This window comes from Halictus rubicundus, chromosome 11 (genome assembly GCF_050948215.1).
Source record: "Halictus rubicundus isolate RS-2024b chromosome 11, iyHalRubi1_principal, whole genome shotgun sequence".
In the NCBI taxonomy this organism is placed as follows: Eukaryota; Metazoa; Arthropoda; class Insecta; order Hymenoptera; family Halictidae; genus Halictus; species Halictus rubicundus.
In genome coordinates this window covers 5,870,633-5,888,365 of record NC_135159.1, presented here as the reverse complement: position 1 = coordinate 5,888,365, position 17,733 = coordinate 5,870,633, and the positions used below count along the sequence as shown (strand labels likewise).

General features: G+C 34.7%; 2 protein-coding genes across 4 annotated transcripts; one reads left to right on the top strand and one right to left on the bottom strand.

Moving 5' to 3' along the window:
- Positions 1 to 1,136: 1,136 nt before the first annotated feature.
- Epg5 (ectopic P-granules autophagy protein 5) lies at positions 1,137 to 14,147 on the bottom strand. Of its 2 annotated transcripts, XM_076796266.1 has the most exons (29): positions 13,669 to 14,112; positions 13,207 to 13,437; positions 11,902 to 13,056; positions 11,079 to 11,483; positions 10,783 to 11,005; positions 10,543 to 10,715; positions 10,339 to 10,479; positions 10,090 to 10,250; positions 9,263 to 9,392; positions 8,428 to 8,972; positions 8,189 to 8,366; positions 7,542 to 7,772; positions 7,293 to 7,456; positions 7,041 to 7,226; positions 6,837 to 6,960; positions 6,241 to 6,762; positions 5,455 to 5,597; positions 5,192 to 5,369; positions 4,917 to 5,114; positions 4,723 to 4,854; positions 4,423 to 4,659; positions 4,141 to 4,324; positions 3,232 to 3,791; positions 2,968 to 3,137; positions 2,677 to 2,885; positions 2,373 to 2,618; positions 2,098 to 2,314; positions 1,683 to 1,892; positions 1,137 to 1,607 (listed from the first exon to the last, which is right to left on the bottom strand). In XM_076796266.1, the coding sequence occupies exons 1-29, from the start codon at positions 13,687 to 13,689 to the stop codon at positions 1,256 to 1,258; spliced, it is 7,626 nt and encodes a 2,541-aa protein (XP_076652381.1). In that variant the 5' UTR covers positions 13,690 to 14,112; the 3' UTR covers positions 1,137 to 1,255. The 2 variants fall into 2 exon arrangements, with proteins under 2 accessions (XP_076652381.1, XP_076652382.1); XM_076796267.1 differs by lacking the exons at positions 1,137 to 1,607; positions 1,683 to 1,892; positions 2,098 to 2,314; positions 2,373 to 2,618 and having other exon boundaries at positions 2,707 to 2,875; positions 13,669 to 14,147.
- Positions 14,148 to 14,365: 218 nt separating this feature from the next.
- LOC143358804 (uncharacterized) lies at positions 14,366 to 17,712 on the top strand. Of its 2 annotated transcripts, XM_076796269.1 has the most exons (7): positions 14,366 to 14,509; positions 15,105 to 15,339; positions 15,408 to 15,781; positions 15,851 to 16,196; positions 16,288 to 16,455; positions 16,523 to 16,690; positions 16,756 to 17,712. In XM_076796269.1, the coding sequence occupies exons 2-7, from the start codon at positions 15,174 to 15,176 to the stop codon at positions 17,463 to 17,465; spliced, it is 1,932 nt and encodes a 643-aa protein (XP_076652384.1). In that variant the 5' UTR covers positions 14,366 to 14,509; positions 15,105 to 15,173; the 3' UTR covers positions 17,466 to 17,712. The 2 variants fall into 2 exon arrangements, with proteins under 2 accessions (XP_076652384.1, XP_076652383.1); XM_076796268.1 differs by lacking the exon at positions 14,366 to 14,509 and having other exon boundaries at positions 14,516 to 15,339.
- Positions 17,713 to 17,733: the final 21 nt, after the last annotated feature.

Here is a 17,733-nt window from a genome sequence, read left to right as displayed (position 1 = left end):
GTTTTATGCGGATGATAAGCTTGAGCTATTGTTATTTGTTACTAGTAAATAACAAAATTAGAGAGCACAATATCTCCAAAGGAAAAAGGAGAAGTTCGAGATATAAATAATCAATTTGTATTACTGTCAGTCCATGATTGAGTTGGTCTAGTGCGAAGAGAAAACGCAAGAGCTTCTTTAATGAAATATATACTTTGACTTTTCAATTACAAGTAGTAGGCCTCCGAATTGAAATGAGACGTTAGTAGCAGTTATATTGTTATCCTAACTTCCAATCAACAGATAATATAAGGAACTCGAATGTTGTCAACACTATTTTAAACAATTTCATATATTCTCTATATTTCTAGTTAAATATTATGCAAGTGATAAAGCTATAATAATGGTGTCAATATCACGTATACATACATATAAAAAATAAAATTTTGTATGCTAAAGTGATAACATTTGTTTTTCTGTTTTTTTGGTTTTTCTTCCTTTTATAGAGTCTTCCCTCCGAGAGTGATCAAACTTCGGGGCTATATACGTATAGATACTCCAGGCTCTGGAGTCTGGAGTATCAATGATTGTGTGAGTGTAGGTATGGTAATATTTACTACGTTATTTGAAGTTTTGCGAACATAGAGAAGGACGTGCGTAGAAGAGAAAGAGAGATTGAGGGTCGAGGCAACCGGCACAATCGATTACAACGTTAATGTAAATAGGAAACTATTTTATTTTTGATTCTTTTTTTACAGAACTTTTACCAACAGATTTGTGAGATTTTTCGGATTAAAATGTGTCTAAAAATGGCACAATTTGGATCATATTTACCTATTTAATGAGTAATCCTAACTCTCTATGATATAAGTAAATATAATAGAAATTCTATCGTATTTGGTCTCATTTTAATCCTAAAAGTCTCACAAATACGTTGGTAATGGCTTAGCAACGAATTAACTAAAAATAATTAAGTTTCATCATTGCATTAGTATTGCGTAATCGATACCCCGCCTCGAATCGTGTTATGTACATTGTAGCATGATCGAGCGCTCAAGAGGGAAACCAAACCCCTAGTAATAGGGATAAAATTTGATCACTCGCGAAGAGAAGACTGTGATTTCAATTATGAAATTATAGTTCAATGACTAGATTCATATAAAAGACGCTAGTTTATTTAAATCATTAACTTAACTTTCTAAGCAATAAAACATCTCAAAGGATTTGTGTGTGTGTGATAGAAAGCGATTGATCATGTACAATAGAGAGACCTCAGTTAATCCATCAGAACATGTAAATATCTTTGATTGTAAAGTTCCATTGTTAGTACACCTATAACCGTTACTGCATTGTGTATCGAGTTGCCAGAGTCTCGTATCAATCTGATCGAGCGTTCTATGTCTCCTTTCAATTCTACGTATTGTTTGTTCAATGAGAGCCTCTCTAAAGTTTGCATGGCTTTAATAGCTTCCGCACTAGGTCGAATATCCAATGAATCTGGATCTGCTGTCCTTACTGGTGCCACTCCAGGCGAGTTAGGAGTGAACCTCACCAATTGTTGATCTGACTTTGATTCAGGCAATTGTGCCAAACAGTACACACCTATCGCTCGACTTAAAAATTTACATCTAAATAATAAAGATTTTGAATTAAACATTCGATACGTAAGAAGGACCACATACAAATACTTGTCTTGAATTTACCTAACAGATAGTTGAGATCCCTTTTTAAATCCAATAGCGCCCAAGATACCCCAACTTTGTCCTCCGTCATCGGCTATTGTTAACAACACACGTGCTAAACCTTTAAGCGCTTTAACAGCAATAACATTATTTTCATTGTACTGACATTGTCTGTATACCAATTCGCAGGTTTTCGCCCACAACAGAGGCAGTTTTTCCTCATTGGTATCCCTAATTGGTTGAAAATACCTTTAATTGACACTGTAGCTTTTGTACTGGTCATTCCACATGCAGCAAATCACTTTTTGTGCACTATGTATACCCTACCCTATTTTCACATGGACTATAACATATTCCAATTTCAGCAAAATCCGAGACATAGTGGCAAAAAAGTGATCCGTTTCATAAGGAATGACTCGTACGATTGACTACTTACGTTGGCCTCATAGCAGAAATCCAATTGACTAGATTTAGGAGAAATTCCCCTTCTTCCTTGATGTCCTGGCATAATGGTAGTTGCTTAAGTAACACAGAGTATAACGTAAGGATCCTCCCTTCGGAAACCAGCACTGTGTCCAGTGGTGGCTTCCGAGATATCGTTGGTTGTAGAATAGTCAAAACTGAGGCCCACGTTGACTGCGTTTCCTCGGATACTACAATAAATTTTACACAATTCGTGGATAATGTTGGATAAGTTTTCGTCTTACATACCATTAAATTTGAAATACGCTTCCAATGCAGCTTCCATTAACTCTCCAAGTATGGATGGCGAAGTAATCGTTGTGTTCATAACTCTGAGCACAGCTATGAGGATTGGATTGGTAGCTGTCCTTTTCAGTAGCCACGAAGCCCAACTAGTGCGCAGGTACTCCATTAGAATCTCGCTTTGATTTATAGTGTGAAATAACTCTGTTATCAGCAAACCAGTCTCTGAGGTTTGTTGTGATACCGGAACAGCTGGAAAGTATTATTATTTTTATTAATAGGTTAATGTCAAATTTCTTTATGTACTCACTGTTCATAATAACAGCTTCCATGTCGTCCAACATTTTCAGTAACGTATTAGTAAATAATTTTGGACTCGTAGACAACAAAGATTTGTGTCGCGTCGTACAACTAATCAATAACTTTACCGATGCACGAACATACATCTGTTTCTTTTTTAAAGTAGTCACATGAAAATGAGTTACAAAGGGACTGTATTCTGCTGACACCTTTAACAGACTGTTGGTTTTAATTTTAATCAGATAGAGTGCATATTTCTTTGCGATATAAATACTGTGCATGATTCTGAAGTTATGCTTACTTGTTTACAGCGATGTCTATGGGATGACACTGGTCACTATCCATAGAAAGAATAACTTTTGGATCACAACTCATGACGTGCCAATTAATTACCGGATCGTATGCAGTTGCATCCAGTAAATGCCATGAAAACTTTTCAGCTTCATTAATTAATTGACTTGCTCTGTCATTCTGGAATATATAAAGTTTTACACGAATAATAAGTTTTAGTATATCAAAACAATTGGTAAATTAATAAATTTTGTTTATTTAATTTGTTTTGTACCTGTCTAACATTTGGTTCAGTGGACAATTTAACCAATAAATTTAACAAACAAACATGAATTCTTGCTGCGATTGGCAACGGTTGAGTCGCCACAAACTCATTCATCCAAGTCGTCCAATTTACAGATGTGAATATGCTCCCAAGGAATAAATGGCTCTCTGGTAAGTATTGATCTATAACCTTTATCATCAGCTCTATGTCATTTATTCCTGGATAAAAGTGGTCCCACGGTAATGACAAAAAGTTTCCATGAATAACATTCAGTATGTGGTCCTTAACTGAAGCATGTGCAAAATTGGTAACATAAAACTGCCAGACGAAGCTTAGAATCTTGCTGGACGTTGGCAGTGTGTCAATAATGAAACGAATACATTCAACAAACATTGCCACAATTTTGTGGGCATGAGGACCATCTGTAATGATCCATGGCAATAAAACAGATCTGTCGTCTGTGAGCTGCTGGATCCATGCAGCTGTTGGTTCTTTTAAATTTCGTGTCCAGTATGGCGTAATCCACGGTGAGTACATATCACTTAACACAGGCCATATCTTTTCGCACACTGAAAACAATACATTAACATTGTTATGCTTATAATACAAGGTGTTCAGTAGCCAGCGTTTCTCTTGTAAATAATAATTATTAGAAAAACATGAAAGAGGAAATAGTAATATATAAATCATTGCGTCGTATACAAATGAATTAGCCTTGATACACGTTTTCATGATACAAAAAAATATACAGCATTCCCTTTCAAAAATTGAAGGTCACCTTCATTTTTCAAAAAAAGTAGTGCAAACACGAAAAAATTTCATTTTTTTCTAATATTTATTATTTGCAAGAAAAATGCTGGCTAGTAATAGCGTGAATACCCTGTATTTGTGTACATGTAGAAAATTTGATTAGCTTACATTGAACTCCCAAAGAACCTCTATCAGACTGAAGAGTAAGCACAACGAGAGCATGACCTACCATGCCAAGAAATACAGTCAATGGTTCGTTGTAAACTCTGTACTTTGGATACAATCCATACAGACCATATTGTAAACGCTCTTGCATGAAGTGTCTGCTTAATAATATAGCTGTATCGAACATCTATCGTGGAGTAAATAAATTAATTTCTAGTTTGTCAACTCATTATACTATAATGATTTACAGTATTGTATAATACATATATAGTAATGTAAATATACCTCCTGTCTAGAGAGTAACCTTTGTTCAATAGCATAGTGGCGAATATCATCCCTGATTTTAGATGGTTGAATGGTAAATGAATTTTTTGGTTTGCCACTGAGAGTCCCCAATAGATCTCGCCAAACGTCCAATGACAAATTTTGGCTTTCACTGTTTTTCAGTACAACACTTAACACTTCACCATAGTGTTCTGGGAATTCATGTAGTAATACTAGTCGTAAATGGTTTCTAAACAGCTGTAGAAAGATGTGTATTGTCAGGATCAATGTAATAAATAAGCTCCGCTAAAATACAAATACCTCGTGTAATATTAATTTTTCTTTATCAGGATTAAGGCCCATATTACACAAAGCTCTAGACACCAGATCTATGAATGTTGATCGTTCGCTCAGCTTTGGACGCCTATAATTCAACCAGCATCCTATGTCAAACTGTCAAAAAAGAGGAATATTTATTATAAATGACAGAAATTGCTATAATGAAGATTTGTTACCTTCGACAATAATACAAAACATAGGTCAATATTTCTTCCGATTGACAGTTCAACAACTGTTTGGTACATTTGTAAAAACTTCGATGCTCCGCCAGCAATAGGTGTAAAGTATGGTCCAAGTAAACCACCAAGGTTTGGTCTCTGCATTATAGTACTTAATAACTGTGGACCTTGACTTTCCTCTCCACTGATAAATAACTTTTCAAATATTGCATTTTGATTAAAATTTGTTAAATAGTATTACATATTCGAATACATTTGACGATTACACCAACCTGTCCTAATCTTTCCAAACAAGTTGTAATAAGCTGTTTCGTCGGTGGGCAGAATGCTGCTTCCTCCGTGTAACATTCTATGAGGTAATAAAACAGTTTAACTCCGCTCTCTTGAATTCTGTACAACATTGCAGTATTCTCACTGGCCCGACTTAAAATTATTTCATGCTCAAACATTCTAGAGATCAATAACGAAGAATTATTATGAAACTTAATAATTGTATTTCATATTCAGCTGCAGAAGAAATCGTTATGGTACGTACGCAATTAAATGGTCTATGAATACACATGCTTGAGTGACTTTGCTAGGCGGTGGTTGACTAGCCTTTAACAATAAATTTTCATATTCTGCTCTGTTCTGAGTTACCATGATGTCGACGGCTTCATTGACATGTGCTTCCGATATCTAAGTACCAGAATTTGATATAAGAACTGCATTTATATTATTAGGTCGTTGCACATGAAATGACAGATTCCAGAATGCAAATTTTATGAAGTGCTTTAATTAAAAAATACTATAATAATCTACAGATCTATTATATATCATTCGAAGGTATACAGCTAATCTTTCAAGACATATCCTTCAGTTTCTATTTATGTATCCAACTTTACTTTTAAGTAAAGTTTATTTCAATATCGGTCGACGTGATTGTCGCGTATTCTTTTTATATGAGTGAGAAAATGAACATATTGACGACAACGTTATGTGATGTTTAGTCAAAATGTGGTAGTAAATGAACGTGATGTTAGTCAAAAAGTTCAAAAATAGAGGTGACAATCTAATAAACCAAACGACCAAAAAATTCAATTTTTGCCATAGTATAATCGAAAAACTTGTCATTTTTTGACAGAACATGACGATTACAACGACATTCCCTTTAATTAATAAGTTTTATTTAGACAAAATTATGTTTGTTTAACGTTACCGTTATGAATCGGACATTTCATATGCAACGACCTAATAGTAAAGTTATGTTTACATATCTCTACTAAAGTGTGCGAGAACCCAAAACTATTTGGTAGTTGCTCAATTATATCATTATTCTTACCCTAACTCTAATTACTGCTGCACCAGCACAATGGACAGTAGGTGGTGTTCCAGATCTAGGTCGTTTATCATTCGTTAGCACCGAGTCACACAGTGCGTGCAATGTTATTTGCTTTTGAACCTGTCGGTATAGTGTAGGCACTAACTCCAGAAAATTACAATCTGCGGCCGTGTGCTCAGAAATCAACAAATTATATGTTTGTGCGTAATCCAATATGGTTTTAAAGTACGGCTTGACACAGTCAATGGTCGAATTGAAATCGTACAAAATGTTCGTGGGTATGTGGCTCAAAACGCTTTTAATTTGATTTATGGGCGGCGGAGGAATAGGATGTTCGTACATGGTGAATCTTTTAAAAATTCTCTGCAGCGGATCAGTTATTTCTAAAAATGTGATCAACGTGTTTGTTCTGCTCTGGAATTGATTTTCCTGATCTCTGTAACATAAGCTTTCCCACTCGCGGACCGCCTTTATTTGATTTTCCTGAACTGTCCAGTAGTCGACGTATTCTAACCACGGAGTCTAATTAAAATAATATTACGAATTGAGTTTTTGTTGCCATAGATTTCTATGATAAACGAATATATTTCACTTACCCAGTCCTCCTGTACGAGTAAAATTAATTTCTGCGACAAGTATTGCGGAGGCAAAGCTGACAGGTAAAAACCTGGTTCCTGTAACCTTGGTTCCTCCAGCCACAAACTCAGTGTTTTGTAAAATCTACAAAAATAAAATCACAAACAAGAAATTTTTCATCATGGCTAGTAAAATACCTAACTAAATTATTTATCATTACATACTTTGCTGCATTGAGATAGAACGTCCGTCTCTCATCTGTAATTGGTTTGTCGTCATCTAAATCTCTCTCTGCCCTCAGCTGGAAGTACGCAGTAGTGTCGTTCAATCGCTTTTTTATTTTTTTCAAGTAACTTAAATTAATCATGCCTTCGAAAAATTTTTCACCAATTCCCCCGTGGTCAACAACTCTGTGAAAACAATATACATTGGCATTCAAGCATGTAAGAGAGAATAGTGATGTTTCGAAAATGAACCTTGTCGTCGATGGAACCCTCGCAAGAAACAAAGCGAAGAAATTTTGCCACAAAAGGGGAAGAATTGGATGGTCCATGGGAGTGTCCAATGCTTGTTGAGACCAACGATATATGAAAAGTCCACTGGCCCCAAACGGTTGCATTTTCACAGTTGTACAGGCTCTCTGAAAACAACGTTTTACATAAAATGAAAATATTCTTGACATTGGTACATATACGATAAGCCAGGTCTACGATCGATGAAATTACCTTAATGGCTGCGTCTAATGTTATTTTATTTTGTGCCGATAGCTCCTTTAGAATTTCACGCCACAGACCAGTTTTAATTTCTCTGTTGTTCTGTTCGACTGATAATACTTGATATGCGACCCAAACTGATTGAATAGAACCACCTAAAATGCTAACTGAATTCGAAGAGCCAGTCGCCCAGTTGAAAAGTGATCCGAACGATACCACCGCATTTCGAGCGGGTGCTGTGTTCTACAAACAATTATTATAATGATAAAATACTTGTAAATGAGCGATCTATGTATATAAAATGATGTACAATGGCTCATGAAAGTATTCGAATGCTCTTTAAATCAGAATAACTTTTTTAAAATCGGACCAAACGGCGTACAAATTTTCATTATGGGCCCAAATAATAAAAAAGTTTTAAAAAGTGACTTTTTTATTTTTTCATGTAGGTCCTACCAATTGAAATTCTTTAAAAATCTTTTTTGTGCATCATTTAGTAAATCAATGCTTCTGATTGCTAAAAAAGAGTCAAGTTGTTTGGTCCAATTTTAGGAAAGTTATTCGAATTTAAAGGGCATTCGAATACTTTCGTGGGCCATTTTATGTATAGTATGGGAGATTGCAGTCAGTGTGTTGATTTCAGTTTAACTGAATCTTACAGAGGAAAGACTCTGGAACATGGTTTCCACTGTCGCCCTCGTTTCAGCGTACAAAAATGAGGCACTAATTACAGTGTCCATCAAGTACATTACACTTTGGTCTTTGTTCCAATCTGGTACAAGCACGAGTGAATTCAACCACAAATACACGAAGTTTGTTGGAGTTTGCTGAGAATATCTGTAATAATGAATCAATGCATTATTCAATAAATTTGTTTACGAAAAAATCTGCAATTTACCTTTTATAGTTACGCAAATGTGATTGTATCATATTTGAGAAGTGTTTCAGTATCGTTCCAGGAAATTCTGTGGCTATAAAACTTTTTGCCATGTTCATGTAGGATCTATCAGCCATAATTAAAGAGATGATTAGACTAACAAATTTTTCATTTTTGATCAACGAGTCAACACAGTCCAAGAACAATGGTACGATATGATGTAAGCAAATTAGTACTTGTTCGTATTTATAGTGAGACTGTAATATTTGCAACTGACTGAAACCTTTCAAACATATCAGAGGCACCGAATGACCCCATAATGTCATAACTGTGGCCACGTAGCACGCGATCGGTTGCTTGTCAATGGTGCCAGACACCAGAACTTCCAATTGTGGATCAGAATCCATGTCTGGTATGTAGGAAAACGCGTCTGCTGGATTCAGTAAAGAGTGTTGACAGATGGCCTCGGTTTGATCGAGTTGGTGTAATTTCAGTCTGGTAACCATTTCCCATGCCCACAATGAAAAAACTTGTTCGGCGTTCTGTGCTCTTATCATCGACGAGACCTATGAATCCCAGTTCAAAGTAAAAAAAAGAAATATGTGAATACATACAGTCTGTCGCAGTAATGTTCGGTCGCTTTTAGAAAGACGATAACTTTCCTAACGTTGGACCAATTTTGCCAAAAATGTTTTTTACATTAGCTAGGAAACTAATCCTTCTAACATCTCGACAAAATTAAATTCGTTTGGTCTAATGTTAAGAAAGCTATCGTCGTTTTAAAAGTGTCCAAATATTACTGTGACAGACTGCACATTAATAACGAAAAATTAACATCGTAATTAGAAGTCCATGCCTGTTTAACACCTTCTGCCAATAAAGATGTACTTTCGATTGGAGGATCACGCACATACTTCATCGCAAGCTCAACCATTAACAATGCTATGCGTCTGTGTAACTCGATCGGAAGATGTAAATCACCATTTCTGAAACAAATAGAGAAACTAAAGAGAAAAGCCTAGTAAGTTTGGGAAAGTGCCACCAGGCCAAATTGATCTGGATGCATGCCATTCGTAGTCCACTTCTTTTGTTTAGTTTATTCAAACAGTTCTGAAAAAAATGATAAATATGTATCCGTATAACAAGGAGACCGTACGGTTCCGGAAATCGCTTTTTGAACAAGACCATATAGACTTTGCAGTGTATACCCAGTACTGAAAAACCTTAATGACTTTTTGCCTGGTGGACCTTCGTTTTCGAGAAAAGCGATTTCCGGAACCATTGCGGTCTCTTCATAAGAGGACCATCTTCAATTTGTTCATAATTTCTCAATATACGGAACAAGAGAAATAGACTTTAAATTATCGAATGGTGTAAATCAAGTCGTTTTGAAGACACTTTTCTCACGCTTATTGGATTATGCCCTTTCTTTTTAAGGTTGAACACTGACCTATATGATCTTATGTACACAGTGTGTTAACTATTCCAAGACAATAATTTAACCCTTACGCACAGTTCAGGAAATCGGAGCATTTAATATTTTGAGATTTAAATTGGACAATTGACACTAAATTCACGAAAAAACCTAGTCCGTAACTCACGTGCAATGTGCACAAACTGTCGATGTTCAATTAAACCTGAATAGTGCATCAGGGTTAACTAAGTTACAAACAATATTCTTACTCGTTGTAGCCCCAATTCAAATGGCAAAGGATTAATCGAGCCAAGTGGTTCTCAGTTGATATTAATGGACGTTCATGTAACCACTTAGAGAGAATGTTTATATCCTGTTCCTGTGGAATCCACTTGTCTTGTTTCAACTCAGTGAATAAATATAAACTCAACTAGAAATTGAAGTTAATTAGACATTTACCATATATTAAAAAATAAAATTGATTGTAGACTAAAGTAAAAAAAGAAACATTATATTACCTTCCCGACGGATTCAAAGTTTTCCGTCAATTTGTGCAAGATATCCGACAGAAGCGATGGATATTTGTTCGTTAAATTTGATAAAAGAGATTGCGCGTCCTTCGAGCAAGAATCCTGTGTCTTTTCACTGAGGAATCCAATCTGTAAATTATGGTCTGGGTTGAATATTTCAAACTTCCGATTAAGACAATAAACGACACATACTTGAAACAAATCGATAGTTGTTGCTCTGACAAAGTCGTAGTCTGTATTAACCCTTGCCATAGCCATATTGGCGAAAGTAGTCAAAAGGAAGTACGATTCATCTCCTGGCATGTTGCATAATTTTTCTTCGAATTGTTTACGAAGTTGTGGACAGCTTAGCTTATCCTCCCAATCTGTTCGATATTGTTATGCATAACATTGAAAACTTAATTTTATGTTAGCGTTTACATTAGTACTTACCTTGTACATCTATATTGACCATGTGAATGTCGGTTTGCGTTGAATCTGTGTGCAGAATATAAAAAATTTGCCACAAAGTATTCGAGGATATTAAATGGTACGGAACAGTGGCTAAATATTGCCATGCGCCTAAGCGACGTGACGAAAATATGCACAGAACTGCTCTCAAAAAGAAATAGTCGAACTCCAATTGCAATTTCAGCAGTGTCGATTGATCGGTTAGCTGTGAAAGTAAATTTTTTTGTAACAACATTGAAATATCATTAAGTGTTATGGTAATTAACGTATGGAATTACCTGGTGTTTGTCAAATTCCTCCCATTGGTCACTGGCATATTGCACAATGTCTCTAATTAGCGCGCAGAGCCGTTTGGCTAATTGTCTATATCTTGGGGAATCATACGTCTTCAAACCTTGCTTCAGAATTTTAATGACAATTGTGAAAAATGCAAATAGCCGCAACATGTGATGATGAGTGATGAAGCTTTTGTTTTGATGGTATTTTTCGTTCTGACACTGGATGTATAATACGTGTTGAAACACTTTTTCAAAAGGAATTTGATTGAACAGTGAAATAAGATCATTCTCATAAAGGTTTGCACCAGTATTGGTTATATCTTCATCTTCCTCGCCTTCTTGATCTAGTAATACCCAAACTGTATCATCAGGACTATATTCTGTGTCTTGTAATGAATTTTGCACCTAATTAAAACAACAGATTTTATTGTACTCATACAAAGATCATTTACAAGGAGACCGCACAGTTTCAGAAATCTGAGTAATATCATAGCAATAAAACGAAAATTGGTTAGCAGTATAAAAATATATATTTAAAAAAAATATGCTATGTATGGATTCGAACTCAAGACCTCCAGTATAGTATCCAGGGGCCTTATCAGCGCCACTGCATCTCTTCTTGTGATATGTTTTTCCTTCATAGTTCTGAATGCAGAGCAAAACTTTAAACTCGCTTTTCTCGAAGATGAAGGTGTACCAGACAAAAAACCATTAGGGTTTTTCAGTATGGGGTATATACTACAACTTCTATATAGTCTTGTCCAAAAAGCGATTTTCAGAATCGTGCAGTCTCCTCATTAACGTAACTAAATGACACACATACCTGCTCAAGAAATGTATCTCGCTCTTTTACCGGCAATAGAATAACAGCCAAAGTAGCTACTATATGATCCAGATATGGATCATTCAACGGAGATGCACTTGATTTACTAAACTCTCCTGGTGCTGGCATCTGTACATAACTACCAGCCCAGTTCATCACACCACCAGGACATCTCAGGATATGATTTAACAAAAACAAGTGGTCCTGCCAGTTTGCTACTCTCAGCAAAATTGCTATCAGCTTCGTAAGCCACTGCCTAGTGTCTATCACAAACTTTCTGTCTTTTAATAATTTTCTTTGAAAATAAAATAATGTGGTTATGCACATTCTGATCTCTACTAACTGCGGTATTATCGGCGAAGGTGTCTGCACTGTCGCTAAGCTGACAGGTGCATTCTGAGAAATATTTGTAAACTCTCTGCAAGAGACACACACGCTCTGAACATAATGCTCAATTTGCAATCTTAATAATTCTGCTTCGTAACAGTATAATGCTTGTGTATTGTACAACATTTCTTTTATGGCTGACAAAGTTCGAGACAGAGACTGCAATGCTTGCTTATTGAAGTGCGCGGTTGGGTATTCGTGTGTAGCACTAACTGGATTTCCATCCTGACATTCTCCTGATCTTATAACATGGGATGTGTTTATACACCATAATTTTTTTTGTGTTTCTCTGCATTTTTTCTTTAGCACTGACAACTCGTGCGAGTTGACGATCAAATGATTTCTCACACGGAGATATTTCATTAAGAGCTCGTATAATCTGTGCTGTTGTCTGATTGTGTTACTTTTAAGTTGAGCCTCTATAAATTCTGAGATAAACATATCGATTAATCCTAATTCCTGATTATCGTACAACAATGCTAACTGGCTTGCAGTGAATGGTTTAACTTCCTCTAAAGTAATTTGCGGGCTGTCCACAGTGTCGGTTAACAATTTTGTCTCCTCTTTCATTTGGTTACCATGGTCAACATTCTTCAAATTCGATGTAGTCAATGTAGATTTTGACAAATCAGATGTTGCAGCTTCGTTATTATGTAACTGGGACTGAGATGTGGCATTTTCTAAGTTTACTGTAGAAATCGATGTATTAGTTTCTTTTACATTTTTGTCTAAGTTGACTTCCAATGGCGCGGTAGCATTAATTTTGTCCTGAAATTTTTATATTTTATACTACATGTAATCTTTTAGCAATATAATAGAATGAAATGGTTGATAAATCCAACGAATACTTGCTTAATAAGATTTTGCAACAGATGTTTAAAAGTTTAAAGAATAAAGTTCAAGTACAAAAGTAAGTACCTCGTTGATTGCTACTTGTAAATTACATTCTGCTGCTAGCACAGAATTTTCTTGGTCGTATGTTTCCGAGTCATTTGCAGCAAAATGCAATTCACTTTCCATATTTTCAATGCCTTCGCCCTTTGGATAATTTGTAGGCGATTCCCCCAGCAAACATTCGAATCCTTCCACTGTTGGAACTTCTGATATGTCATCCTCTATAGTTAATTGTTTAATTTTCTTTACCTTTTTCTGTAAGTATAAAGTTCAAATAAACTCATACATCGTGTCAAAGAAACTGCAAATTCGTTACTGTTTTATGATTTTCTAATGAAGCTCAAATAATTTATGTTTACGTAACCTTATATTCTTCTTATTTAGACTCATAAAATATACTGACAAAGTTTATTTGTCGAAAATTTGGAACAGTCTGTATGTGATAAGTACAATATCGAGAAAGGAACAAGGGAGAAAAGTGTTTACCTCTCGCTTTACTAATTCCATATTTGACAGATGTGGATGTACAGATACATATGAATTTCAAAACTGTTGGGCCGCGTGTGAGCGGAGACTGCAAAAACATGAAAAGACAGTGTTTATCATGAAACAAGGACTTTTTGTAGCGTCATTCTGTCTATTGTCATCGCAGATCCTCCGAAATCTATTGCGTTTCCCTGTTAATTTATCACGTGACCCGAAGGTACTGACATTTAATGTTTACTGATACTCATGTTATCCGACAGTACGTTATCATTCGTCTCTTCTACAGCGGTTAACTAAATAACACGTCGTTACCAAAAATCGTATACTTTCATAAAAAGTCAAATGGTTATTCCAAGGTAACAAGTTGTCAATTACCTACTTATCAACTGAGCTTCGATTACACGGGTAACAGACCATAGACGAGATAGGAAACTAGGCCACTGATCCATATACAGGATGTCCCAAAAATGTCGGGAAACCTTGATAATAGTAAATATATACAGATCTTAGCGAAAAAGTTGTTAAAGAGTTATTAACTAAAAACACGAACCAATCAGAGCGCGGCTATAGCGGATGGATTCCAGCTCGCTGAGTGTGGCGTTGCTGTTGGCCGAGCCGGAATCCGTCCGCTATAGCTGCGCTCTGATTAGTTCGTGTTTTTCATTAATAACTCGAGAATAAAACGTTTCATTGGCAAAGGAAAAATAGAACCGCCTCAGGAATTATTCCTTTTTTTTCCAACACGCTTTTTGGGGCACCCTGTATATATCAGTGATAGAATAGCAGAAGCAAAACTTCAATGTTTTTCGGTGACCAATTTCCAGTGTGCATGCGTCCGTATGTAAGTCGATTCGTGATAATTCGTGATGAACATACATATATAGATCAGAACTTTGTATTCAAATGCGCTTGCGTAAGACTTAGATTTTACCAAAGAGGTCCTATAATTTCCTCTCTTATTTTATGTAACGTTATTCTCAACTATGTCTATTAAACAATAAAAATTATTAGCAACTTTATGTAACATTGCATTCACTATTTGCTGTAAATGCAATAAAATGTATCGTTATTATTTAAATAATCATTTTATTTAATTGTCTCCGATTTGAAAACAGTGTATATAAAATTATAAGCATGTCGATTGATTTTTGTAAATAAATTATTCATACATAACTATATATGTGTATATAAAAAATAATTATTATGATATGATAGTTTATATAATAAATAATTGTTTATGTGAATTATTCGGATTTTCATTTTCGACGTTAATAAAAACCTGATTCAACGAAATTCACTGACGTTTGTCAACACTTTCATTAAATAAAGGCATTTTCAAGCTGACATATATCATATATGTATAACTATACAAAGCATGGTATAAAGTAAAAAATGACGAAAAGAATATTCTATTTTTAAATGAGCATGATTTCCAGATGAGAAGATTATGTTAATAACATTAACCAACAAACATAAGGTTATACATTTAATATTATAAAGCAATAATGAACGAAGAGTGTCCAAGTTGTAAACAAATAATAAATACATCATGTTCGAGGCTTATAAAAGATAGTTGTGGCCATAATAAATGTCGCATGTGTTTAATATATGAAGAACAAGGATGTAAAATATGCAACAATGAACACATTGTACAAAACATTGGAAATTATGGTATAAAATTGTTAATACATTGATAACATATTTGATAGCTAATATCATTAATTGAAATTTTTTTGTAGATTGTCAACCTTCAACAAAAGCAAGTTCAAACAAATTTTCCACCTTTGATAAAAACGTGAAGTATAATGAGGAAGTAGTACTCCCATTGGAGCTAGTCATTAAGAAACATTCTAAATACAAAGCTAACGATCTTGAATTTGGTTCAATTAGTTGCATAAATGATTCTGAATTATCTTATGAGAACCCAAGTATTAAGAAAACAGAAACTTATAACAAATCTGCTGTAACAGAATCTAAAAGCAACATTTCTGATAAATTGTATGCTTGCAATACAGGAACCAAAAACGTAGTTTTAAACGCACACACATTTCCAAATCAAGACGCATCTATGGAACCTTGCTACAACGAAAGAATAACGGATAGATGTGGTGCAGTATGTATTGAAACTTGCAGATGTTATAATTACAATTTTAATTATGCCACACATTATTATAATTTTCAGGACACTAAGACAGAGTCCCTGATAAAAGAAAAGTTAGCAAAAAGTAAATCGATTAAAAGTTTTGAACGTAATCACATTTTAATACTGCCAGGATTACCAGAAAGATACAAATGTAGTATTTGTAATAAAATTTTTCACAACAAGAAAGGAAAATGTTATCATGATGCTTGTGTAACCGGTATCAGACCTTACAAATGTTCTTTCTGTGATAGAACTTTTATCAAACGTTCTCACTTTGAGTATCACGAACGGGTTCATAAAGGGTATAAACCTTACAAGTGCAATCTTTGTGAAAAAGCGTTTCCGCAACAAAATAAACTCAATAGGCACATGTATTCGCACAGCAGTAAGTTGTTGTTATGTTATTAAACATAAATAAGAGAATAGATAGGTCGAAAAAGTATAAACGTTCTTATGAAAAGCTAATAAATTTCTAGAAGAGAAACAGTTTGTTTGCCCTCAATGCAACAAAAGGTATACCAAAAAGGATGATCTAAGAAACCATTTGAATACGCATAATGGTACAGCTAGGTATTCTTGTAAGGCCTGCGAGAAAACTTTTGGAATATTGACTAATTTAAAGCGTCACTTAAAAATACACACAAGTAAGTGTCTACATATATGAAATAAAATTTGTTTAGTACATTCATTGCTGAATTAATGTATTAACAGATGAAAGACCTCATACATGTGAGGAATGCAATAAGAGTTTCAAGGACAAATCGCTTTTAATTCGTCACAAGAAAATACATGGAAAATATCGTCCATTTTCATGTGCACATTGTAGTAGAGTATTTCTATCGAAAAGTGAATTGAGACGCCACCTAACAGTTCATTCAGGTAAACTATTAATAAGAATGTATTGTAATAATATACATATAATGATATGACAAAATTTATTTTAGATGAGAAACCATTCTCTTGTACATATTGTCAAACAGTATTTAGAAGAAAAGATAATTTACATCGTCACATTAGACACCATCACCCAGACAATCCAGACAGTCCAGACAATCCAAACATTAAGAACAACGAATTACAGGACACTGTGTCCATAACAAATACAAACCTAGTAAAAAGTAAACTAATAAATTCGAAACAGAAACAGAAACCGAAAAAGTCCCAAAAGATGACTTCTAATTCATTACCAAAGCAATCGACAAAAGTATCAATGCTTTATGCGAGTTCTAATGATCAAATTAATTCTAGATTAGATTCGATGGGTAATATCACGCCGGTCATTAGAACTACTAGTGAAGTTAGTAATGCAGTTCCTGTCATTAACGGACCAATTAGTGCTAGAAAAACAGAGGATAAGACTGATACTAGAAAGAAAACGTTTACATACACAGAACCAATACCTCTGGCTGAAGCTGTAGTGATAAACAGACGTATCGAAGAGAAATTGTATCCACAAAATGTATCAAATCACAATTATTTCTTTCGAAACTATTTAAACTGTGCAGACAAATCACATTCTCCTCTTATGAGTCAAACGTGTCGAACAAGTTCTCATTTGAAAAATTCTGTGCATATGTCTCTCAATGAAAATTCATCTTTGGAGTCTGGTTCAGATTCACAGACAGGTGTTACATGTCACAATATAGATAAATAAACTTATAAATAGATTAGCAGCAAAATAGGAATTAGAGATAACAGTGAATTGTGTACCGTAATGAATGACTTTATGAGAAAATGTACTTCGAATAATAATTATTTTCTCGTTAATTATTCAACAGCAAATTACAATATCAGTATGTTGGATCATTTTATTCTCACATAAGATGTATCATTTCACTGCCAAAAAAATTAATTCAATAAAGAAATTACAAACCACTAAACTACTTGACCACATTAGTGAAATAATTATTTAATTGTGAAAG